Source organism: Tenrec ecaudatus, chromosome 18, assembly GCF_050624435.1.
Source record: "Tenrec ecaudatus isolate mTenEca1 chromosome 18, mTenEca1.hap1, whole genome shotgun sequence".
Lineage (NCBI taxonomy): Eukaryota > Metazoa > Chordata > Mammalia > Afrosoricida > Tenrecidae > Tenrec > Tenrec ecaudatus.
This window is the reverse complement of record NC_134547.1, coordinates 59,785,214-59,810,549: the sequence shown is the minus strand read 5'-3', so window position 1 is coordinate 59,810,549 and position 25,336 is coordinate 59,785,214. Positions and strand designations below refer to the sequence as shown.

Genomic DNA, 25,336 nt, shown 5'->3' with positions numbered 1-25,336 from the left:
AACAGATCTGAAACTATAAGCTTTTCTTTTCTGTAGTTGTGGTGTTGTTTTGCTTTGTTTCCATGCTTATCGTTTTCATATGTCTATCTAGATAAGATAGGTAGGATAAACAATCCAGGAGGAAAACAACAGGAATGTTTCCCAGGGGACATGGGAGAGGGGGGAGGCAAGGGAAAGGAAAGGGTGTCAATAAACATAGGAACAAGGGAACAACAAGTGATTTAAAATTAATGGCAAGGAGAACATAGGATGACTGGTGGACTTGATCAAGTGCAATGTAGCCAAGAGGAATTACTGAGACCCAAATGAAGGCCGAACATGATAGTGGGACAAGAGGAAAGTAAATAGAGGAAAGGACTAGGAGGCAAGGGCACTTATAGAGGTCTAAATACAGTCATGTATATATGTGAATATATTTATATATAATGATAGGGAAATATATCTATATGAATAAAATTATATGTTAAGTATAAAGGTAGCAGACGGACATTGGGCCTCTACTCAAATACTTTCTCATCACATGAACACTTTGTTCTAATAACCTGTGATGCCCACTTTCCCTGATAAGTTGGCTGAAGACAAAATGGGTGCATAAGCAAATGTGGTGAAGAAAGCTGACGGTGCCAGTGCCCGGCTATCACAAGATATAGTGTCTGGGGTCTTAAAGGCTTGAAGATAAACAAGCAGCCATCTAGCTCAGAAGCAACAAAGCCCATATGGAAGAAACACACCAGCCTGTGTGATCACGAGGTGTCGATGGGATCAGGTATCAGGCATCAAAGACCCAGAACAAAAAATCATGTTGATGTGAATAAGGGGGAGTATGGAGTGGAGACCCAAAGCCCATCTGTAGACAATTTGCCATCCTCTTACAGAAGGGTCACAGTCAAGGTACAGTATAGCACGGTTGAAACATACAATTTTCCTCCAGTTCTTTGGTGCTTCTTGCCCCCCACTATCATGATCCCAATTGTACCTTAGGCTGGTACAGATAAGGAACTGGAAATACAGGGAATCCCGGACAGATAAACCCTTCAGGACCAATAATGAGAGCAGTGATACTAGGTGGGTAAGGGGAAGGTGGGGGAGAAAGGGAGAAATGATCACGATCGCAATGATCAATATATAACCCCCTCCCAGGTGGGGCAAACAACAGAAAACTGGGTGAAGGGAGACAGCAGTCGGTGTAAGACATGAAAAAAAATCCCTCTATATATAAATTTACCAAGGGTGTATGAGGGAGGTTGGGTGAGTGGGGGGGAAATGAGCTGGTACCAAGGGCTCAAGTAGAAAGAAAATGTTTTGGAAATGATGAAAATCATTGACAAATGATATTTGTCTCACATTTAGAGATGGGGCGGCTGGTCTATTGTTTCTCGATCTCATCCACTTTGTAATTATTTGTTTTCATGTAAATCAACAAATTTTTCTTCACTTATGCTTCATTTCACAGTTTTAAAAGTGTTTAAGAAGCTGCACAAATTAATGTTTACACACGTGCCCTCAAGTGCGGGGGAAACCTCCAGGAGATCATGTAGGGCCGGTCTTTAGAGAGGCTGTCACACCTTTCTACCCCCGGGAAGGCTTGGCGCGAGGTTGCAAGCTCCTCGGGTCCGGCCGGGAAGCGCTTAACCACGGCGCCATCAGGACAGTCCATCACCTCGCCCACCCCCCACAGCTGTCCTCCGGAACGGAGTAGAACAGCCCCACACGTTTCCGAGGTTGTAAATCTCTACTGCCTCGCCTTTCTCGCTCGGCTCAGTTAGTTCAGGTAAGCGACGCTCAGGTGCACTGCACAGCCCGGGCCGTGCACCGAGAGGGACGCGCGCAGACCCCCACGTTTCCCAGCAGGCTCTGCGGCCCACGCGCCAGGGACTACGGAGGCCGAGAAGGGGCCGGGGGCGCGACATTCCTTTCCCTCCCAAAAGCCCTGAAGCGGGTCCGAACAACGTTCTCCCATCATGGCCGCCGGAACCGGAGCCGGAGCCGGAGCCGGAGCCGGGACGGCGGGCCCCGCTTCCGGGACGGGCGTCGTGCGTGACCCGTCGGCGTCACAGCCCAGGAAGCAGCCCGGCGGCGAAGGCGCGCGGCGGTCCGACGCGATGGCGGGAGAAGGCGGGAGCAGCGACAGCAACGGGCGGTCGTCCGGGCGCCGGGCCTCCCGCAGCGGCGGGCGGGCCCGCCGGGGGCGCCACGAGCTGGGGCTGGGGGCCGCGGCGGAGCGGGGCGCGGGGGAGGCGAGGCTGGAGGCCGCGGTCAACCGCTGGGTGCTCAAGTTCTACTTCTACGAGGCGCTGCGGGCCTTTCGCGGTAGCCGCTACGGGGACTTCAGGCAGATCCGGGACATCATGCAGGGTGAGGGCCGCCACGCGGCGGGGGCTGGGCGCCGGGGCAGCGCAGCGGCGGGGAGCGGGCGCGCCGGGCCGGCCGCCGGCCAACCGTGCCTTCTCTCCCAGCTCTGCTTGTGAGGCCCCTGGGGAAGGAGCACACGGTGTCCCGGCTGCTGCGGGTGATGCAGTGTCTGTCGCGCATTGAAGAAGGAGAAAATTTAGGTAAGGTGGTTTGTGTGTTTTTTGTTTTTCGGATTGGGCTTGCTGAGCTAGAGGGTATGTTGTTTTCAAACTTGGATCCGGAATAAAAGGAATCCGGTTGAGGATGGGCTACGGAGATTTCCTTCGCAGTGGCCGTTTTCATTCTGTTTGTTCTCAGGCTAAGTGTCTCTTGGCCGCATTTTTTTTCCCTCCCACCTGTTTCTTGCTTGTTCCAGCTGTTCTGTTATCTAAGATGAGCCGTGTTAAGGTGGATTATTTTTTTCCCACCAAGGTAGACTATTTTCCAGGGTCTGTCTGGGCACATGTTTCAGAATTCAACTTGATAAGCTGTCTACAAACTGTCTTTTTAGTTTCTGACCACTCAAACCTGAGGAGGATGTGTTTATCTTGGAATTGGATAGGCAAATGACATAAGATAAGATGATTTTCTTTTGTACCTGTGTTGGGAATTATTAAAAGATGGTCACTTTACATTCATTGACTTTATTCTTTTTTTTAAATTGATTTTATTCTTTTTTCCTTTTGATTTTATTCTTTGAATTTTTTACCTTCTCCCCTGTTCTCCCATTCTTCCAACAGTTGAAATCCAAGAGTGTAAGCCTCTTGCTGTAGTTCAGCACATTAAATGATATTTCATATTTGCATAAATCTGCATATAGACAATATATATATGAAACCTAAATTTCTGTGTCGTAAAAAATTGCTTAAAGTGGAAACTGCGCTCTTTGCCCTAGACTGTTCCTTTGATATGGAAGCTGAACTCACACCACTGGAATCAGCTATCAATGTGCTGGAGATGATTAAAACGGAATTTACACTGACAGAGACGGTGATCGAGTCCAGTCGAAAACTGGTCAAGGAGGCTGTAAGGATCTGGTTTTGTTTCTCTTTTGACAAACAATGCGTATCTTTGAGTATATTAGTGCTTAATCTTTTCTGTGGAGTAGAGGGAAAGCTGGGCTCATACAGTACTCAAACAGATGTTTCTTAAACCAGGTCATTATCCATGCTTAGCCACTGAGATTTTGGTATGTTCATGTAGCTTTATTGAGCAAGATGGGTAACACAATAGGAGAATTTGGGTAGGGACAGAGGGGGGGTGCATTGAAAATGGGCATTTTGGAGGTACTGGCACCATTCCAGAGTACTGTGGGCTGAAGGTTTGATTATCTGGTTTATAGTAAACCTAGGACAGTGGATGGGGGTGTAGATTGACTGTGTTTACCTCTGATTGTTTTCATGAGGCCTAGGGGGAAATCCCTTTGAGCGCGGAGAATACAGTGAGGAATTCTCAGAATATCAGTCCTGTAGAAAAGCAGCAAAGACAGGAAGCTGGCCTAGGCAGTGTTCTTGAAACCAAGAAAAATTAAAAAACTAGGGTAGGATTTTGGGACTATCACTGTGACATGAATCAGGTGGCTCCACACAATTGATTTGCAGCTAAAGAAAGCATAGATATGCCAGGAGGTGAAGATCTTTGGGGGCCATCTTAGAGATTGGCTACTACAGTGATCTGATCTTCTGGTTATTAAATGATACTTTATTGGCTCTTCCATTCATTCTTTAACATTTCACATTTAGAAATGGTCATGTTTGGGGCAATTAGGTTCCATGTGGCTTGTAAAAATGTATTTAAAGTGTATCATATAGGTTACTTGTTAAGTCTGAAGTCTCAATTATGTGGGTTCTGGACTCTCAGGGGGCAGGAGGTCTTTGAGGGCAATCTGTGTATCACAAAACATTAACCTTTGTAGTAATTCACATTTGTATTGGTGGTGCAAAAACAACCATGGCTAACATTGTTGGTGCCTGTAGACAGCCGAAAAAGCACAACACTCGTGGCCCTGTGGCCTTGGCATTGGGCTGCTAACGGAATCACAAGACCTGAAGTTCCGATCCACCAGCCTCCCTGAGGGAGGAAGATGAGGTGGTTGACTCCTGTAAAGACTTACAGGCTCGGGAATCCTATGCAGTGTATAAAACTGCTGTGAGTCAGACTTGACTCCTTGGCAGTAGGTTTGGCAAGTAATGGCTATTAGTAATGGCTGTAGTTTTCATAATCACACATTTGCAATTTTTAAACAAAGCCCTTTTCAAATAAGAATGTCTTTGATGAGGCAGTGAAAATGATTAAAGTAATCATTTTAATTAAATCTAGATCCTTGAGTAAACATCTAGAAAGTATTTTGTATGGTGAAATAGGGAGTATACCTGCAGCATTTATGTCCAAACCTGGTTGACTTGTGTGGAGGTTTGAGTTTCAGCTAGGTAGTATTTCTTTCAAGAGCAACTGATGAACAATGATTATTCAGACTTGGCTTTTTGATCATTTTTTTCCTTGAAAATTAACAGAGGGCCTATCCCTTCAGTGAAAAGAATCACTGCTTGTTGCCCATTGTCAAATTCAAGATATTTTGTGAAAATTAGAATTTTTGAAAACTTATATTCATGAGCTAGACAGCTTCTCAATCCCGAAAGACCTCTGATAATATCAGTGGTGATATTGACAAACGTGGCTTTAAAAATCTTAATGATTGTGTCAACACGTGGGATTGCTTAACCAATATTTTCTGAATGATCACTGTGAACGGTTAGAAAAGCATTCACGGGCAAGTACCAGTTACAGGGATATAACAGAACTTCATGTATCACAGTATGAGAAGTTCACTTGGCAAAGAAAGATTGCGTAGAATCAAGGAAGAAAATCCTCAATTTCTGAAGTTATTTAATCCCAAACAATATGTTGTAGCAGAGTGAATACAGAAGCAGATATGAGAATCCAGCTATCTGCAATTAATCCAGCTATTAAAGATTTGTAAAAATGTAAAACAATGCCATCCTTCTCATTAAACTGTATTAGAAAAGTTATTTTTCATAAAAATGTTATTTCTGTTAATATGATGAGTTTTATTGCTATTTTTATTCATGAACTAATAAATGTTTTAAATTTTTCTCAGTTTTGTATTTCTAATACAGTTAGTATTAATATTATATAATCTACATAAAAGTAGCCTTTTGTGGGGGTCTTGAGACAAAAAGTTTGTGACCTGCTTCTGCAAGCTCACATACATGGGTTTTCTCTTCACAACTAAGAATTGTCCGATTCCTTTGGAAAATAGGGAAAGAATATATACAATATGTTCTTGGGGAAACATTTATTTTGCGCTTTTTATCGGCAACCATCTTTCATGAATCTTTGGTAATAGCACTTTGATTTTCTTTAGGAACAATGGCCTATGGTATGACCTTGGTTCTATAAATGAAGGGGCTCTTCGTATCTGGGGGCCTGGCACACCAGACACATTCCTTTAGGACATTAGTTGTTGAAACAGAGAGCTTTGTTCAGGTGTTTAGAACATTGCTACTTTCCAGAATAGCCTATATCTCTTTTGCTTGAGGTTTTTGTTGTTTTGTTTTTGTCTGCTGCTTAAATTTTCTTCTGAGTTTTAGCTTTCTCTTCTTTTGTTAATATTTCTTTTCTAGCATTTTCCCAATAAGCTCACCAATATTGAAATATCTATGCTTGGAATTTTCTTTTTGGATAAACTAGTAACAGAAACTCTTACTAGTGCTTACCTGCTAAGAACCCTATTTAAAAAAAACAAAAACTACTCATTTGGAAACTGCTTATGTTTGCTTTCAAAGGCAGTCTGAAACTTGGAAGTGTTCACAGGTGCAAGCAGCCACTTTCCCCCTCATCTGCTTCATGACTCCCTGGCAGTAGGGGTGGCCCAGAGATGCCCGTGGCAGCTGGGGAGGAGGTAAACCCTTTCCTATAGAGGAGCTCTGATTGTCTAGAACTTGGGGCAAATCCTTGTTGCTTTTTTCAGTCTCTACCCTCCTGCCACCATGCTGTGGATACAGATTCAGTTGTGGAAGTGTATGGCAGAGTTGGGAGACAATGAAGCCCAGAATGTAATGCAGGTTCAATATGTGCAAATCAATCATTATTAAAGGCATATGGGGGGAGGGGGAGGGAAAAAAAAGAGCTGATTCTAGGAACCCAAATAGAAGGCGAATTTTGAGAATGACGAGGGCAACGAATGTATAAGGGTGCTTTACTCAATTGATGTATGTATGGATTGTGATAAGCGTTGTATGAGCCCCAATAAAATGATTTATTAAAAAAAGGACATATGACAGATGATTAAATCAATTGATGCAGAAAAGTACAAGTCTACAAAAATTCATGGGTTTGTGATAGAAAACACTTATCAAACTAGGAATAGAAAGGCGCTTCCTCGCCTGATAAAACATATGAAAAAACCTACATATACATCATACCTAATAGTAACAAAATGATTTTGTCTTGAATATCATAAATAAGGTAAGGATGTCTATTTCACTACATTTAGTTTATACTGGAAAGCATAGCCGGTGCAACAAAAAAGATACAGATTGCAATGGAATGAGTAAAATTATCTTTATTTGCAGATAACATGATTGTCTAGTTTATCCCATAGAACAGTGGTTCTTAACCTTCCTAATGCTGTGACCCTTTAATACAGTTCCTCATGTGTGGTGACCCCCTCAACCATAACATTATTTTCATTGTAATTTTGCTACGATCATGAATCGGGTGACCCCTGTGAAAGGGTTGTTCGACCCCCAAAGGGGTTGCAACCCACAGGTTGAGAACTGCTGCCATAAAATATTACAAAAGCAAAAAAAAAAAAAAAATTAAGTAGCTCTCAAATTTAAGATTGTAAGATATATGAATAACAAAGTAAAATCAATTGTATTTCCATATACTAGCCATGAACAATATGAAATGAAGTGAAAACATTGGAAAGAGAAGGAAAAAATAGTTATATATATTATTAGCAAAATATGCAAGGTCTATATGTGGGAAAATAAAAAAAGCTATTGAAAGGAACCACCTAATAACTGGAAAGATATATAATATACTATGTTCATGAATTCGGAGACTTGATAGAGTTAAGGTAACACTAATTGATAGGTCAATTTAATGCAATTCCAGTCATAATTTCAATAGGAGTTTCTACAAGTACAGATTGATTTTAAAATTTATGTGAAAACACAAAGGGAAAACATAATTCTTTGAAACAGACCAAAGTTGGAAAACTCCAAGTATTTTCCCCCCAAAGTATTAAATTTCAAAAATTCTATAAAGCTACTAAGCTGTGACTGGTACTGCTGACTGAACAACTATTATATTGGTAGAGCAGAAAAAAGTCTACAAAGAGATCTATGAAAATACGATGGATTAATTTTTGATGATGCAAAGAATTTAATGAGAAAAATTATTCAATGGAACATTGTCTTTTTAACAAGTGGTATTGGTACAATCAGGCATTTACACACAAAAATAATTAACATATAAACTCAAGTGAGTTTTAAGTGTACGTTCATTATGAGTGGGAATTAACTAAAGGTCAGTGAGAGTGTTCTTTTCCATGTCAGATTATAAACTTTTTAGAAGACAAAATGGCAAGCACAAAAGAGGTGGTAAGTGGAGAGAGACTCCCCCACATACCCTCCCAAGCCTCTCCACAAAGGAAGGCGGCGGCACATAGGACCATCTCCTTAGCACAAATGGGACCAGAGGAGGACAAGGCCGGTGGGAGGAAGATAAGATGTTCACACTCCCCGCACAATGACCGACTACTGGCTCCGATAGGAGGACACAGCATGAAGTTTGGAGTGCTGTCATGAGCTGAACCTGAGAGGAGGAGGAACAGCAGAAATGACACACCAGAAAACCAGCCTTCAGGGGGAAGTCCAACCAGTAGCCATTATAAGGTCTAGCATGTTTTTCCAGGTCTTTTAGACTGACTAAGGACCCGTAAGCTTTCTTTTCCAAAGCATCCCCTTTCAATAAACTCACTCTGTTTTTTAAAAAAAACCAACAAAAAACCAACTCCCCCCCCCCACAAAATCCTTTTAGAAGAAAACATGGGAGATAATTTCATGTCCTGGAGTTTTGCAAATTTTTCTTACATACAAAAGCAACGATGTATTAAAAAGATCGATAAACTGGACTTCATCATAATTTAACATTTTTGCCATGGGTTGACATTGGTGAAGTAAAACACCATTAGCTACACAACACTAGGAGGAGATATTGTTAGTGAAGGATACCGAATCTACACGGGCAGCCGGAAGAACCAACATTTTGTACTGGAAGTAACAGCCTGGGATGCGCCTTACAAATGAGGAAGGTGAGACTTTATCTCACGTACTTTGGACATACAGTGGAGAGGAGCCAGTGTCGGGAGAAGGGTATCCTGCTTGTAGAAGCTGCCAACTGAAAGGTCAGTGATGTGTTAGCAGCACTACATAACCAAGACATTCACTTTTTCTTATGTCATCAATGGAAGTGCCTAAGAAAGGGCTATGAGGAACCCCCCCCCCCCCATGAGGTGACCTACACAATAGCTACAACAGTAGACTCAAACATACTGGTGATCATAAAGGGGGCGCAGGCCTTGGCAACAATTCTATTCCGGGGGAGTACAGAATTCTGTGCAAGAATTTCATTCTTTTCAATCCCATCTTGCTGTGAACTTTCCCAAGTCTTGTGTGTGAGGCTACAATGAGTACAAACTGACTTGACCACCAAGTTAAAGACATCTTTTCAAGTATTGCAATAGAAGCTACATAATTTTTGAAAAGTGTGAAACTTCAAGAAAATAAGTACAGTTGATTTTACCAAAAACAATGAATATGGCCATGTGACTCCAGTAACAAGCATTGTCTTATATTGTCTCTGAACAGCAGAAATTTGCCACTGTAACTGCTTCTTCAAGAGCACGTAATACCAGTTTCTTCTTTGGCTTGTGAGGGTTGGAACCACCAAAAGTGAACACTTACTGGGCTTCCTTGCTATTTCCCCTTTTTTGTCTCTATCTCCTGAACATACTTCCTTGTAAAAAATTTCACCTTTGTATGTGTGGGCTTTTATCTTAGCTGTGTGTGAAAGTTCTCTTGATTTTTTTTTTTTAATAATGGTATGTGGTCTTTAAAAAATAAGAAAAAGGTTATTTGTCTACCTCTCTCTTTTGAGATTGGTTATAAGGCATTTTATTCTATTACATAATTCTGTGTACTTTACAACTTTCCATTCAAATGTGTGCATAAAATTTCCTTTTAAAAAATGTCTGGTGGCTGTTTCTGTATATTCTTTTAGGGCTTCTTTGTAGAAGGCATCTTTTTAGATGAACCCTCATTCTACCTGGAACGTCATCCTCTTTGCTCTGCCTACAGCTGAGCTGGGGAACCAGCCAGTTGGGGCTCGATTGTCCCCTGCACACTGGAAGGCAGTTGCCAACTTGGTTACTGCAGTGAGAGGCAGTGTTGAGTATTCTGCAGATCTGGCCTCAGGACATTTCTGAATGGAAGTAGAGTTCTGTGCTCAGCACATTAAGGATATCCCCGCCCTGACCCCCAACTATCTTGCACCCCACCCCCAAGTGATATCAAAGCGTTTACTTACACAAAACTACCAGTTGTGAACTTAAAGGAAGCAGACTTGACTGATCCTGTCTACTTTTGCATAGGACTACCTACTGTGTTTCCTCATGCATAAGCCAAGTTTTTCAGCACATTTTAATGCGGTTGTGGTAAAATTAAGTGCCTCAGCTGATATTCAGGTCGGCTTATACTTGAGTATGTGCAGTACTTGAAAATAGACAAATGGTCCATAATCCAGGGGATCAGATATTACTGCTTGGGCCATTTTTCCTAAAAATCCAATGTAATGTTAAAATGCCACGGAACAAATTACATGCAGCTCACCTGTATGCACAGGGACCTTCACGATTCTTGAGTCGTGCTAGCTTTTAAATCTAAGTTTGGCATAATGTGAGCAAACTTGAGTATATGAGATTCAGAAAATACTTTTAGTAGTTTAGTTTGCAATTTGATACTGATTACAACTGCCATTATAACGACGTCTAACTCCTTTGTTTCCTAGGCTGTCATCATTTGTATCAAAAACAAAGAATTTGAAAAGGCTTCAAAAATTTTAAAGAAACATATGACCAAGGACCCCACAACTCAGGTAAGTTTATTTTGTTGCTAACAAGGGTTCTTTTGTCGGGCCTGTTGTGGAAATCAATCATACCTTTCACACTGTCTTTCATATCCAAAGATGATTTGCTGTTAGATTGGCTTCACAAACTTATTTCCCATGAGATGAATTCCTTGAATCATTTGTTTGCCTCATTTCTGTCTGATTGTGATAGAACATTTGTCAGGGGAAGCCAGCCCCTAACACATCATCACGGGTCCGATAGACGCAACTGTACAGCGGTAATAAGTAAGGATCATAGTAAAGCTACAGAGAGCAGGAGAGAAGTGAAGTACTGAAAGAAATGGAGTCAGACACGATTCACGGTAGCAAGCTCACCTCAGCCCCGCTTGATGGTACATGTGGAGGGAGAGAGTTTAATGCTAGCCCAGGCTTTTTATATTCTCTGGGGACATGCAAACCCCCCAATTACAGGTGAGGATATATGTCACAGGAAGGGACTGTGCTATAGGTAATACAGTAATGAGAGGGGGTGGTCTAGGGACATATACACAATAGGAAGAGGAGGGATTGGGGGTGTACATGTGATAAGATGGGCGGATCCTAGATTTGGGATGGCAGCCTAACCTTGGATATCACAGATAAGGTTTGGCCTGTTCCCTGGCTCAGCTAATAGAGACCATTATCAGTGGGGTATAAACTCCACCTACAGGAGCCAAGCTAATGGTCGCAGGCCCCCACCCCTGTGATGTGGGGAGACAGCAGTCTGGCAGGGACTGCCATCAGGGAAGATGCCTGTGAGCATCTGACCTCCCCTCCACAAACATTAAGTGAACATCAGCACCAGATGCTAAGCTAGGGAACAAATGATTTTTTTAAAAAATACTTCTAATTTTGCTTAACATAAATGCGAATTCCTCAGACTTGAGAATCTGCCTTGATGCAGAATTAACACCTCAGTTTCTTGGAGTGAAAAGCTGTCACTGACATTCCACCATTTATTTTTCTTTCTTTTTAAATCTAAATTTCAGTGTTGAAGAGGTGAAACATGTATAATGCAGAATTTAAAAGCTCAACACACGTGTAGTGAAGATACTCTCCTCTGACCTTGGCTGTGCTCTCCCTTCATCAGAAGCAACCTGTGTTTTTGTTTCTGTTTTCCTTTCAAAGATAGTCTGTGTACGCTAGAAAATAGATGTGTGAGTGTGTATAGACATACACATGGACATTTTTCGTGTTCTCATATACATGTCATAGCAGATTCTACACAGTATTTTTAATGCACAGGGACCTTTTTTCTTTTTTTAATCATGACAGCAATCTACTGTGCCTGAACCATTACACAAGGAATTTCAAAAAAAGTTCATGGACCCCTACTATCACGACCCAGTTCTACTCTACAAATCTGGCTAGACTGGAGTATGCACATTGGTACAGATAGGAGCTCAACATATGGAATCCAGGACAGATAAACACCTCAGGAACAGTAGTGGGAGCAGCGATACCATGAAAGTGGGGGGGGGGCATGGATCATAAGGTTGGATATATAGGGGCAGGGGGACCGAATAACAGAAATGTGGGTCAAGGTAGACAACGGACGGTGTAAGACACAAAATAATAATAATATATAATTGATTTGAGGATTCACAAGGATAGGGAGAAGAAAAAAAGAGGAGCTGAAACCAAGGGCACAAGTAGAAAGAAAATGTTTTGGAAATGATTATGGCAACATATGTACAAGTGTGCTTGATAGAATTGAATGATGACTGTTTTAAGATTTGTAAGGTTCCCCCTCCCCCACTAAAATTATTATTTTTTTAAAGTCCATGGATTAAAAGCTAATGGAGTTTTTCCATGAATATTGGAAGTCTACTTGTGTCTTGTCTGGTGCTGTGGTCCTTTGCCTTAGGCTTCCCTGCCTTCCTGTGAGCCGTGTGGCACCAGTTCTGATAGTGTTCTCTCTTGACTGTATGCCCTTGAGTTTTTACTGAGTTCACCTTCTTCATGTTGCAAATATTGATCTTTGTTTAGAAGCTAAGAACTGATCTCCTGAACATTATCCGAGAAAAGAATGTGGGCCACCCAGTGATCCAGAACTTTTCTTACGAGACCTTTCAGCAGAAGATGCTGCGCTTCCTGGAGAGCCACCTGGAGCACTCAGAGCCCTATCTCCTCACGGTGGGCCTAGTCTTCCCTTCCTTCCTTCCTTGTTGTGTGTCCCTGAGCATGTGCAGGGAGTAGAAACGGAGCTTCTGAAAAGAGGGACGTGTGAAAACAGACTGAATTACAGTCACTCTCTTTCTTTAATTAAATGTCTCACTATGTCGGAGCAGAGGTCCTGGCAGAGGCGAAAGGGGCCCACTTGGGTTCCCTACCTTTTCATGTTCTGTACATGTGATAACCCACTCTGTTGGATTTAGTAGGATTTCACTGGTAATTGACCTGGTTCCCAAAGGAGGTGAAATGTGAGGTGTGCTTTGGGGAAAAGAGAGTAGCCTGGCATGGCAGGGCTGTTAGCTGGGAAAAGCCAAGGCTTTGGAGAAAAACTGTCTAGAAGCTTATTTAGGGCATCAGGATCCTAATACTTGAGCCTGGCTTCGGATTCATTCCTTTGCATTCCAGGTAACTGAAAAATAACCTGCCCTGCCTGTATATGACCTGTCCGGTCTTAAGGGATCAGGCATTACAGACATGCATTCTTGAAGTGGAATATATGTATTTACATGAAGTAGAATGTCCTGGTCTGGCTAGAAATTTATAAATCTTAAGTCAGAGGGCTAGAGGTGAGCAATCAGTGTTAGCGTGAGTTTGGTCTACTAAGGGCAGTCTGTATGGTATGACTTTCCAAACAGTTGTTACTAAGCAAATCACATTTGTGGAAATATAATCATTGCCAATTCTGAAGTTAAACTGGAAGACGATATACGTATTCACTAGTTAACCCAAAGTAAATTTTTTGAATTTGTCCACCATAGCCATCCCTGGGTCAGGGATAGATAGGATTGGTAGGTTGGAAGAAAAAGTGGAAATGTGGAGTCATCACGTACTTATTATATGTTGGAAAGATTAGAGAACTCCTGACATGTCAAGATGGTTAGTACTACTCTATTTTGAGAAAGCAAAGAGGGGAGCAGTCTGAGACAATTGTAAGGGCTCTTCCTGGATACAGTCTCCTCCAGTTTGCCTAGATTGTATTTTTATGTGATCTGGTGGCTTACTGCATGCGCTCAGGTCGAAAGCAGCAGAGAATGAGTCTACACTTTGACTTTGTAATGACACTCTTCTTTTTCAAGATGGCCAAAAGGACTTTGAGATCGGAGTCTGCTGCCGTGAACACAGCGAAGGAAGATAAAAAACCAGCACCAGAGTCTGTGGAAAAGCAGCTCAGAGAATCCGAAAGGTGAGAGAGATCCCCAAAGGGCATTTGGGTGAAATGCTAGTGCAGTCACTTGGAAGCATAACACTCTCCTTGGAGTAGAATCAGGGTCTCAGTGACTTGGCCTGCTGACATTATTACTGAGGTATTTGCTACTCTGCCACTCCGGGACTTACGAAGTGCAACCCTGGGAAAGTGAGATTATTGAGGACGGGCTGGCTGGCTGAGAGAAGCACTTGCCTGGCTGGTACACTCAAAGATCCTTTTTCCTTGCCACCCCCATATCTACTCTGTTGTTTCTTCTGGGCCTGACTTCTTAATGCATTCAGGAAGCAGTGTTCAGATCTAAGAACTAGATTCTCAAGACCAGTTACCAGAATAGGGATCCAGTGGAGGACCCAGCAGGAAAGTACAGGGAAGTAGACAGAGGATAAGATGGCCGAGAGTGAGGCGATGGGAAAAGAAAGAGCCTGCTCTTGCAGCTTCGTGTGTTGCTTTCTGTATCCAAGGATGTCGCACTCCAATTCAGGTTTTTGTGTGAGATGTCTCAGCTTTTGAATGTTGTTGGTCTAATTAAAAAAAAAAAAAATCCACACAGGTTAGGCTAGAGGTTCCTGAACTGTTTTTGGCTTACTGCCCTCTTTGAGAAAAGAAGAAAAAGTTACTCGACATCCTCCTGGCAATTAAAAACTTATGTACTATCGCCCATAATCCAGGAGAAATTGCAGGCATGTGTGTTTGTAGCACCCCTGGATTGTTCCAGCGTCCTTGGGGCAGTATTACCCACTTTCGGGAACACTGGGCTAGGCCAATAGAAGACATCTGCCAGCTGGGTTTGGTTTGCAGACTGCCAGTTTGCCCCCTCATAACAGTTTTCACTTAAAGCATATTAGCCCATTACCATCAGGTGGCTTATGACCCCTGGTAAGCCTGTAGGCCAGCTTAGAACTGACCCAGGGTTGTAATCTTGACTGATGCAGACTGCCACAACAGCCTCAGATCAGCTGGCAGGCCCAACCCTTCAGTGAGTGCACCCACTCAGCACACCACTGCTCCACCAGGGCTCCTTTGAAAGCTGACTGACCCCAGTGCTGTAGTGGTTACGGACTGGGCTGCTAGTCCAAGGGCGGCCGTTTTTACAAGCACCTATCATACAACTTGTGATTGTTCAATCATCACCACACATCAGAACAGAAAGGTCACCAATTTTGACCTACCTACTGTTGCTTGGGAGAAACATAAAAGAGCGACAGCCTCAGAAACCCACAGGGGTCGTTTTATTCTGTCCTAGGCGGTGGCTACTATTTGACTCAGTGGCAGCTTTTTAAAAGGTTTTAAATATATATAACTGTTTGCAATGCTAGACTTTATTTTCTAAAGGCAGTTAATCATTTTTCAAGACTGTACAAGGTCCCGTTCCTAAATGCCCTGTAGAAACAAGGGACAGAACAGAGACCGATCTTTTACTACTGTCACATGAGGGTTGACAGAGGACAGTTGCAGGTAGAGTGGAGACTTGAAAGTGAGGTAGTTGCCCAAACTGTTGCACCCAGATCAGCTTCAGACAGTGGCAGAGCTTTAAAATCAAGATGCTGACCCATTTATCTGAAGAATTGTAACAGGAGATGAAACCTGGCTTTATTGGTCTGGTCCTGAAAACAGTCAGCATTGGCTACTGAGAGGTGGAAGTAGTCCCGTCAAAGCAGAAGCAGGGAGCAACGGGAATGTCTTTCATTTTCTGGACTGCTCAAGCCGTTTTACTTGTTGTACCGGAAGACCTGAGAATAATATCTGCTTGCTTGGAGAGTGTTTTGAGACAGTTGGCCATTTTTCACCAGAGCCCTTCACCACCACCACAATGCTTTGTGGTCTGATTGGGCTTCTTCAGATTGCTTTGTTTCCTGATCTTAAAATTCTTTTAAAGGGGTCTATTTTTCTCCAGTTAATAATGTAAAAAAGACTACATTGACATAGTTGAATTCCCAGAACTCTTAATTCTCTAGGGATGGTTATCTTTTGAAATAAAGTTTATACATGTATATTTTTAAAATTCCATTTCCACGAACTTTTTGAACTCTTCTCATCCTAATTAAAACCTTGAGGTACACTTGCTAAAAGTAACGGCTATGGTAATCTAATCTCCTTCTTACCTTTTTATTTAAACTGGAGATTCCTCAAGTCACATGTCTGATTTAAGGGTCACACTTGGCGGAAAGCTGTGGCTCGATGGATGGATGAATGGATGGATGGACGGACAGACATACATCAACACCTGTGATACTGATATCTGTATGTATGTTTTCTGTCTGTTTAGGCAGCTACAGAATACTCCAACCACCATTGGGTTTATGACTCTAAAAGCAGCTTTCAAGGCCCTGTCCAGTGCAAAGGATTCTGAGGCAACCTTCTCAAGACTGGACCAGAAGGATTTGGTACTTCCTAATCAAGCATCTCAAACATCCCCAGCTCTCAAAAATAAGAGACCCAGAAAAGATGGTGAAGCCTCAGCTCCTGCGGAGGGGGAGGGTGGCTCTGAGCTGCAACCCAAGGCCAAACGCATGACAATAAGCAGGTTGGTTCTGGAGGAGGACAACCAGACTACCGAGCCCAGCCCAGGCCTCAACAATTCCCAGGAGGTCGTTGCAGTAACACCATCCAAGCCCATCGCTCCCAACCAGCCTCTCCCTCGGGAGAAGAATCTCAAGTATGAAGACTTTCTTTGTAGCCATTTTAGGGCTGGTTGCTCACCCTGGTTGGGCTTGACAGTGCTTCCAAGAATGAAGTAACTATTAGCTGAGTTACTTACCACCCAGGCCTTACTCTTGCTCAGACGGCTAGAATGTGACTTGGGAGTGGGGTTTGGGGCCATAGCCATCTCTGCTGATTCTCAAGCCCTAAACCCGAGTTTCTGGGCATTCTAGTAGGGCGGGAGTGAGAATGGAAGGGTTGTTTCAGAGCCTTCCACTCATTTTTTTTTTAGCAAGCTTCTGTGTGTCCTGAATACTAAATACTGGTTTCATTTGCTACAGGAAGTTTGGATTGGGCCAAGTTACACTGTAACTCTTAAAAGAGACTGATGTGTAATTTTGCATCTTTTACTACTATCACCTGCTAGGAACACTGGGGCCATGGTTAGAATACTTTATCATGTGACCCGCAACCTGACTGTTGACTTTTGTTCTCGTCTGGTGCTCTGGGGTGGATCCTTCCTACAGACAAACGGTCTGCTTTCCCTCTGGAACATGCTTGTTTCTACTACTGGACCTTTTCTACTCTCTATTAATAGGAGCATCATATCTCCATCACTGCTTGTCAGATTCCCATTCGTCCTTTAGAGGGACGAGCCTGATGCTGACAAAGTGCTTTCTAGGAGCCATGCACTCGCCTAGGTTTTATCATTAAATCTCAACAGTGTATAATCCCCAAGCTGGGAGCTGACACCTTAGTCCCATTCTAGAGAAGAAGGCTCAGAAAACGGAATTATTTGCCCTAATTCTGAAACACTAATGAAGCTTTGAGATTTTAACCCATACCAGTCATGATGGGAAAACCTATGTCCTGTACTTCACATACACCAAGTTGCCTCTTGAAATTCTACCATCGTGTATACTTCCCTGACCACCCTCCTGTTAAGTGGTCCGCCTTGCTGGACTCCTAGAGCTGCTGGCATCTGTGCCACTCTGTGGGAGTTGTTGGGCACTGTTAGTTGCATGCTTGTGCCAGCAAGAGCTTTGAAGCAGGCAGTGACCCCTTGTCTGCTTTGTGCTGGCGGCAGGGTAGTTAGAGACTGGAGCCAGGTGAGGAGTGAGGGCCTAGAAAACCACAGGTGAAGTGGACAAAGGAGGAAGGAAAGGACAGGGGCCACAGCAAATAGATTTTTCTGTCTCCCACATCACCTTGCACATGGCAAGATCTGAATAGATTTCAACCAAATAAGTCTTGTTTTTTCTACTTTAAGGAATAACTTCTAAACTAGTTATTCTTTAAAGTAGAAATAAATAAGTAAATATATAAAATATGTTAAAAATAAATCTGTAAGAGCCATAGGTTACATTAATGTGGCTTTATTTGCCACATAGGATCTTTGTTCTACACTGTTTTGTAATCATTCATTGTTCGTTCAATAACTTTGAAAAGCAGGTGGCTTAGGCTGTAGTTTGCCAACCCCCGTTGGCTGTTGCTCACTGATTCTAAACTGACCAGCACTCAGACCTCACAGAGTAAAACTGGGGTCCTATATAACACGAGTGGGAAAGACAAGACTGTCATGAACGACTTCACCATGGAGTGGCAAGTAAGTACCAGGCCGCTGTTCTGGGCCTGAATGCTGTGTTTACAGGAAGGAGCACTGCTAAAGTGGTCAGAGAGAGCTTCCAGCCACTTTCTCTTCCGCCACTTGGAGAAGGGGGTAGAACATGTAAACTGTAACTCAGACCTTTATTTAAAAGAAGCACCCAAAGTTAAAATCTCATGGGAACTCCCCTCTCCCTCAGGTAAATTCATTTCTCAGAAACATTTGGGGCTATGATTCTCTTTTTAAAAATATTCCACCATCTATCTCAGCTATTTGGTCAGTTAGGAGCCCTAGTGGCTTAGTGGTGTACCCATCGTGAGCTAGATGACCCTATCAAGTCCTTATACACTTAGTCACATGTAATTCCAGAGTCCCATTTGTGTTATGTTCTGCCCTGGAGCAATTGTATATGTGATGTTTCCTGTTCAGTCATTAATTAGGTAAACACATTTGAATTTGAGTACAAAAGAGCTATCAGTTTAATCCCTATAGTAATTTGGGCTTCTGGCAGTTTTTCATTCTTTAGGGGCCTTTTAGCTTTATATCATAGTAACAGGAAGAATTCTTGTTTATTAATCTAATCTTTGATGGGATCATGCCTTTGCAGGCCTGTGATGATGCCAGTATGTAGCTAATATTTCTCCAGGTCATCTGTTATGCTGCAGGCTAGGAGGTACATGGCCCCGCCTTCAGGGAATTTATAGTTATGGGTAAAGTAGCTATTTCCTAATGTATAAGGCTGCTGCTACAGGGATAGTAAAGGGAGCTGTTGCTGAGAGTGCTTGTTTTTCGGGGCGGGTAGGGTTTACTTGGCAGGGATACCAAGGACGGGGAGAGGCAGGAAAGTCCAGAGCTTCATACAAAGGTGATGACCTGCCATCTCATCCCAGACTAAATGGACTATGAAACAGGATTTAAGTGGGGGTGAGGCAGGGTTCATTGGAAGACTGGGGAGAACAGCAGGCGGGTAGGGAGTGAGTGGGTGAGAGGAAAGGCCCTAAGGGACTGGACTCAGACTGGGTGGCCTGCAGCCTCGCACACAGGCCTGTGGGCTCTTCTCCACATCGGGAAGCCATCGCAGGAGAGGGCAGTGCTGTGAGTTTAGGCAGTTGCCTTCAGGTAGCTTTAGCAGTGGAAGGCGCCAGTGGCAGTTGAGTGATGCTCGTGAAAGTGCTTAAATGAAGGGAGGGGAAGGGAAAGCCCCATCTGGAGATGGTGATGGGGCAGTGCTGGGAAGCAAGAGGCTCAAGTAGTGTTGCAGTGTCTGGAGAGGAGAGCTGCTGACACCTACTCCGGAGTGTAAACAAACTGAAACTTGAGGGGGCAGTGGTGTATTCAATCAATGCTAGCTGGTTCTGTAGTCTGGGTGATGCAGGAAGGGGATGCTGATGAGCCTCGGTGACTTCACTTGGAGGCAGGGGGAAGGGGGAACCCAGGGCTTGGGACAGTGGCTTTACATCCTCTTCATGTTGATCTCCCCTCAGAACCACCAAAAGCAAGTGGAACAACTCAAATGGGGTTGAAGAGAAAGACACCTGGAAGGGAGAAGACGACTTGTTTCAAGTTCAGAGTAAGCTAGGAGATGCTTCACTTTTCTTTGACTCTTACCAAAGTATACATGCTTGTCATTGTTAGATGTTCATGTTGCAGAAACTGCCTCCAAATGAGGAAAGCTTGACAGGTTCTTGACCTCATTTTGATTCATGAGGAGCAGTTTTATGCCTTTTTCCATTAAACAAGGTAGACTAGAAGTACTTGGTGATTAAAGAAAATTCTTGGTTTTAATAAATTCTGCAATACTGAATAAGGAGCTCTGGTATTCTAGTCTGATAGGCACTGGGTGTTGAACTTACAAGAACTTCAGATTGAACCCACCAGCTGATCACAGGGAAAATGAGGCTTTCTACTCCTCTAAAGAGTCAACAGTCTCAGAAGCCCACAGTTCTACCCTGTTCTATAGGGCCCTAATCGACTTGATGGCAAGGAGATTTTTGTTTTGTTTTTTTAACTATGGAATGCTTCACGAATGTGCATGTCTTCCTTGCACAGGGATGTTCTAATTTTGGTATAAGTGCTGCTGACGTGCTCACTGTGTGCTTTTAACATTGAATAAAATTTAAAACTTTTAATCATACAATACCAGACATTCAAGTCAGATCCAGAAGAGGATGAGGAATATTAATTCTCTTGTCAGATGAATCTTGATTGAAAGCTGGGCATTTTGACTGTGTAAATAACAATAAATAATGGGAATTCCAGAAGCCATACGACTGCAAGGCAGTCATTCAAGCAGAACAGAGGGGCACTGTGTGATTTTAAATCAGGAAAGGTGTACGTCTGGATGTGTCCGTCCTCTCACCATGCACATATATTCTGTATGTTGAGCAAATCAACGGGAAACTGGGCTTTGTGGAGAATGCAGCCACGGGACTGGAGGAAGGCTCATGGACAACCTTTGGCGTGCAGATGAGACCACTTTACTTGGTGAAAATGAAGAGGACTCAAAACACATACTGATGAAGATCAGACTACAGCCTTCATTGTGAATTACACCTCAACATAAAACAACCCGCCCACTTAGGTCATCAAGTAGCATCATGCTAAATGGAGACGTGATCCAGGTGTCAGAGGTTTCATTTTACTTGGTTCTATAGTCACCAACGATGGAAGCAGCGGCCAAGAAATCAAGTGATGTATTAACTCTGGGTAACTGCTGCAAAAGAGCAAAGATGTCACCTTGCTGGCTAAGGCGTACCTGGTCCAAGCCATGGTATTTTAATCATTTCATATGCATGAACAGTGAATGAGGAAAACTGAAGGATAGATGCTTTTCAATTGTCTTGGGAAGGATGTTAAATAGACCACACATCTGTTTTGGAAGAGGTGTAATCAGAGTACTTAAAAGCAAGGAAGACTTCACGTCCTTTGAATCAGGAGGGGTCAGTCCCCAGAAAAGGATGTCATGCTTGTTTAAGTTCAAGGGACAGTGAAAAGGAGGAAGACACTCAGTAAGATGAATTGACAACTGATTATAAAATGAGCTCAAGCTTAATACACTGCAAGGGTGGCGCAGGACCAGGCAGTGTTTCCTTCTGTTGTACGTGGGGCCACTCAGTTGGAACCAGCATAGAACGAAGACTTTTTAAATGTAGACAATGCTATTTTTTTGCCAGTCTCAAACGTTTTCTCCCTACAAAATACCTGCATTGGCAAAAATATCGATGGCACAATCAAGATCACACAGGAAATAGGAAATCAACCGAAAAATAATAAAAATAGTATTAAATATATAAAAGCAAGCTATGAGTTCTAGAAACATCTGCTTCCAATCGTGTCCAGATGTGTCACCTGCAGCTACCTGCTTCCACATAGTTTGGAGTACTTTATTATTTCAAAGTAACCTCAGTATTGTTTTCCTGAACCACGATCCTGCACTGTTCTGGAATCATTGCTGAGACAGTGGCATCAGCTCAGGCAGATGCTTTGGCAAGTTTTATACAACTTTGACTTTCCTTGTGGATTTTAGACCAGCACACATTGGCTACACATAGCATGTCTTTTACACTTGTGTGCCCTCCTGTAGCCTCCTGGTCACTCAAGACAATCTCAAGGCATGTGGTGTTTGAGCCCCAGGATGGAGCTTGAACAGACTTTGCATGTGCTGTGAGAGTGGAATGCAGTAGCTCCGGGTTCTTTTGTTGAGGTGTACTGAATGTAAAATGATCATGGATAAAGCAGGGTTACTTCAAAGTAGTAGTTAGCATAAAGAAATTACATGAGTTTTAAATATCACAGTCCTGCAATCATTTTGGAAAATTATGTTGTTTTTTTAACAATGTTGGTTTTGCTTAAGAAATTGAAACCCATCATAAATAAATGCCCAGCCACTGCTGTTGAGTAGATGTCAAATCAGAGACCCTTAGACGATGTTCCAGAGGGCTTCCAAGGCTATATTCTGCACAGAGGCAGGCTGCCATAGCTTTCTCCTGCGGGTGGCTGGTGGATTCGAACCACCATCCTTAATGTGGGCAACCCAGCAGGTTAACCACTGTGGTATGAGTGTGCCTTTGAAATCCATAACACATTCATTGAATGCGTATTGAAAAAGCACTGGCTTTATATGTTTTTTTCATGGGGGGTAAAATGATGTCTTGCAAATTATGGTGGGAAAATTATTTTTATGGCAAGGCCCTTTCTTCTAAGCATTTTTGTGTGCATTCCATGTCTGGTTTCGTCTGTGTGAAGTTAGCAACTCTGAAATGCATCTACTTTCCATGTTTTCCAGACCCAGATGATTCTATAACCAGCCTAGCAAAAAAACAGGTAATTGAAAGTTCTTTTTCCTCAACGGTGGGTAAAACAGGAGGTAAAGATGGTCCCCATTTCTCAAAGTCCCAAGCTCTCCATGTGCCTGTTAAAAGTCCGTTTGGAGATGGTTGTTTAATCTTAACCTCATCTACATCATTATGCTCTGGAAGAAAAATTAAGGATGTTTAAACCTTGAACGTCACACATTGCTGTGATGTGTGTTGTCCTTATTAGTTGGGGATGAAATGGCACCGTTGTTAAAAACCGTGAGAGGCCCCAGTCTACAGTTCAGGAAGTGTCTCTGTCATGCTCTAGAAATACCCACCGGCCTTGGGGTTCCAAGGAGATCTCTCTGGGTTTCTTGGAAAAGCTGTGAAGGAGTGGGCAGCAGATTGTGATGTGTCTTGGTTTTCTTTTACAGAAGTGGACTCTAGAGGAAAGCGAGTGGGTCAAGGCTGGAGTGCAGAAATATGGAGAAGGAAACTGGGCTGCCATTTCTAAAAACTACCCATTTGTTAACAGAACAGCTGTGATGATTAAGGATCGCTGGCGGACCATGAAAAGACTTGGCATGATCTGAAACAGGCCATTAGGTCCACAATGTTAACAGGAGCATGGTTCCTAATAATCACCCCCTGAGAATCTGTTGTTTCTTTTGGAAGCTGGGCCGAGATGAAAATACTGGGCAACCTCCTGTGTGAGGGCGGGCCCAGTTCCACAGCAGTGCTTTGGAGGTCATGGAACGAAGAAGTCAAGCCAAGCCTACCCCATGTCTTTGGCAGAAGACAGGCACACAGCTTGCATATACATGCCAGGATTTCATTACTACTTCCCTCTTTAGTGGTTTGCTTGACTTTAAGACCCCAGTAATCAGAACCTTCTAGGAAATGGCGGAGTCTTTTAGGAGCCACATTTGATTCTGTGACCTGTTAAAACCAGCAATGTGAGCAGTTTTATTTTCTGGAGTGAACTTGTCCCAGGTAAAAGTTTGGCCTTCTCAAAAAACTACAAAGGAACTTTGTCATGAAGCCAAGTTGATGAGAGCAGGCCTTGTGGAATCAGGAGTCCTCGGTGAGGAAGCTTTTAGCCAGCCGTGACAGCCACACCCACACCTCACTGCCGGGCATCTGCTCCTAGTGTTTGCTGGGCTGCACAGGCAGGTTTCACCCTCGCTTCCTATGTAGTTGAACCAGTGTGTTTTTTTGTAAAATGGTGATTGTAGATCAGCTTAGCTTTTCTCTAACCCCTTTCTCTCTCCCCCTTCCTTACCAACTTTCTTCCTTATTGCTGGACTTTTAAAGCTTAACCCCCCCCCCATCAAAAACACCCTTAAATATTAATGCCTAATTCCATTCTATGTGAAATGGTGGCTTCTGCCTGACTCCCCTTAATTGTGCTGTGTTGGTGTCTTGCACTGGAATTCAACGTGCCCTCCTCCTTTTGTACTGTGTTGTGCTTGCTCTCTAACATCCTTAAAGACTTGTCTTTTTAGCAACAAAATGCAGTAAAATGTTTTCTGTATTTTTTTTCTTAATATGAGAATTACTGTCTGTAACTTGTAGCCTTCATTAAAGTCTAGCTTCTCTCGGATTTCAGTAGTTTAATCACAGCCCAGCACATGTCAGCAATGGGGGCAGCTACAGATGGGCACACTCACTCAGCCAACCTACAGTGATCAAGCTGGTGCCACACATTCCAGACATACTGGAGGCGCTTCCTCTTACGTTGTCAATGTCTGCACATAATTTTTCTGGGGGTAAAAAGATTCTCCCCTTTCTCACTTGTGAGTGAATGGAAGGCACGTTGAAAAGCAGCACTGCAGTTTAAAAATGTGCCAATTTTGTCCAGCCTTATTACCAATTAGCTATGTGTCTCGGGTTTGTCCTGCTCAGGCTTTCCGTCCCAACAACGTGGTTGCTACTGGTTGTGGTTTCCTCCCCAGCCGAGTTAGAATCCAGTAGCTGTCCTCTCATCAGGTGGTACTTTCTAAGTAAAAGTCAAGCGGGTAGGAGAACAAAATATCCTCAGGGTTTCTCAAACCTGAGGCAGACTTCCACACCCTTTGTTAGAAGTGTTACTGAAATGTATACAAAATTGTGCCTACAATTAAACATGAACTGGCGTTTGTTGAATCCGTCGCTGTGCATGACCCCTGGTGGCTGTGGGATTCTAGGGAGGGTGTGCTGAGAGGTGGCTCCAGTTTGTACCCCTATAGGCCTCCAGAGCACCATGTCACTTGGCCTCCATGCGAACATAACCGCACACATACAAAGCAGGTAGATCTCAACTTGTCAGTGGGTGTGAAGTGAGCTGCTTGTGGGGGAAATGATGTAGAAAAGGGAAAACAGAAGCTTTGAACAATACACTGTCCTCTTGGTGGGCTGCATGGCCTTTAATGAATATAGTCCCTCCAGGTGGAAGTTGCTAGCAGACTGAGGTAGATTATACGTGAGATTGTGATTAAGGTTTTGCCACACGTGAATGCTGGACTTTGCTATCAAAGTTGCAGAAAAAGGTCTCTTGAAACAGGTGTGGCCCTCGGGGTCTTTGGGAACAATAGGTATCACCCAGCAATTTGAGAATGGATGAGAAATTGTCCACAGAAACGCTCTCTGACAAAGTTGAACTGTTTCGTGGGTTTCCCAGGCGGTAATCTTTAGTCACAATCTGTGGGTTTAGGCCATCCACTTTGCGTCAGTAACTGCATCCAGATGGTTGGAAATAACCTTAACGGTAGTCCACGCCAATGAGGAAGAATAGAAAACAGCTGATGGTGGCAATATTTATTCTGAGGTCGAAGCTTCCACGTATCA

At 43.1% G+C, this 25,336-nt stretch overlaps 1 protein-coding gene across 4 annotated transcripts; it reads left to right on the top strand.

Moving 5' to 3' along the window:
- The first annotated feature begins 1,896 nt into the window (after positions 1-1,896).
- On the top strand, positions 1,897-24,113 carry TERF2 (telomeric repeat binding factor 2). 4 transcript variants are annotated; one of them, XM_075536822.1, is made up of 10 exons: positions 1,897-2,355; positions 2,457-2,552; positions 3,287-3,417; positions 10,489-10,575; positions 12,577-12,723; positions 13,839-13,945; positions 16,236-16,493; positions 19,700-19,785; positions 22,501-22,535; positions 22,941-24,113. In XM_075536822.1, the coding sequence occupies exons 1-10, from the start codon at positions 1,962-1,964 to the stop codon at positions 23,022-23,024; spliced, it is 1,425 nt and encodes a 474-aa protein (XP_075392937.1). In that variant the 5' UTR covers positions 1,897-1,961; the 3' UTR covers positions 23,025-24,113. The 4 variants fall into 4 exon arrangements, with proteins under 4 accessions (XP_075392937.1, XP_075392935.1, XP_075392936.1 ...); XM_075536820.1 differs by having other exon boundaries at positions 1,898-2,355; positions 16,236-16,625; XM_075536821.1 differs by having other exon boundaries at positions 1,902-2,355; positions 22,501-22,538; positions 22,945-24,113.
- The last annotated feature ends 1,223 nt before the right edge of the window (positions 24,114-25,336 follow it).

What these genes read in the sequence shown, in the direction of transcription:
- TERF2 (XM_075536819.1), top strand. Translation starts at nt 1,962, where the DNA reads ATGGCCGCCGGAACCGGAGCCGGAGCCGGAGCCGGAGCCGGGACGGCG. An exon ending in CCAAGGACCCCACAACTCAG is followed by an intron (nt 10,576 to 12,576) that starts GTAAGTTTATTT and finishes ATCTTTGTTTAG; the next exon opens with AAGCTAAGAACTGATCTCCT. An exon ending in CAGAGCCCTATCTCCTCACG is followed by an intron (nt 12,724 to 13,838) that starts GTGGGCCTAGTC and finishes TTCTTTTTCAAG; the next exon opens with ATGGCCAAAAGGACTTTGAG.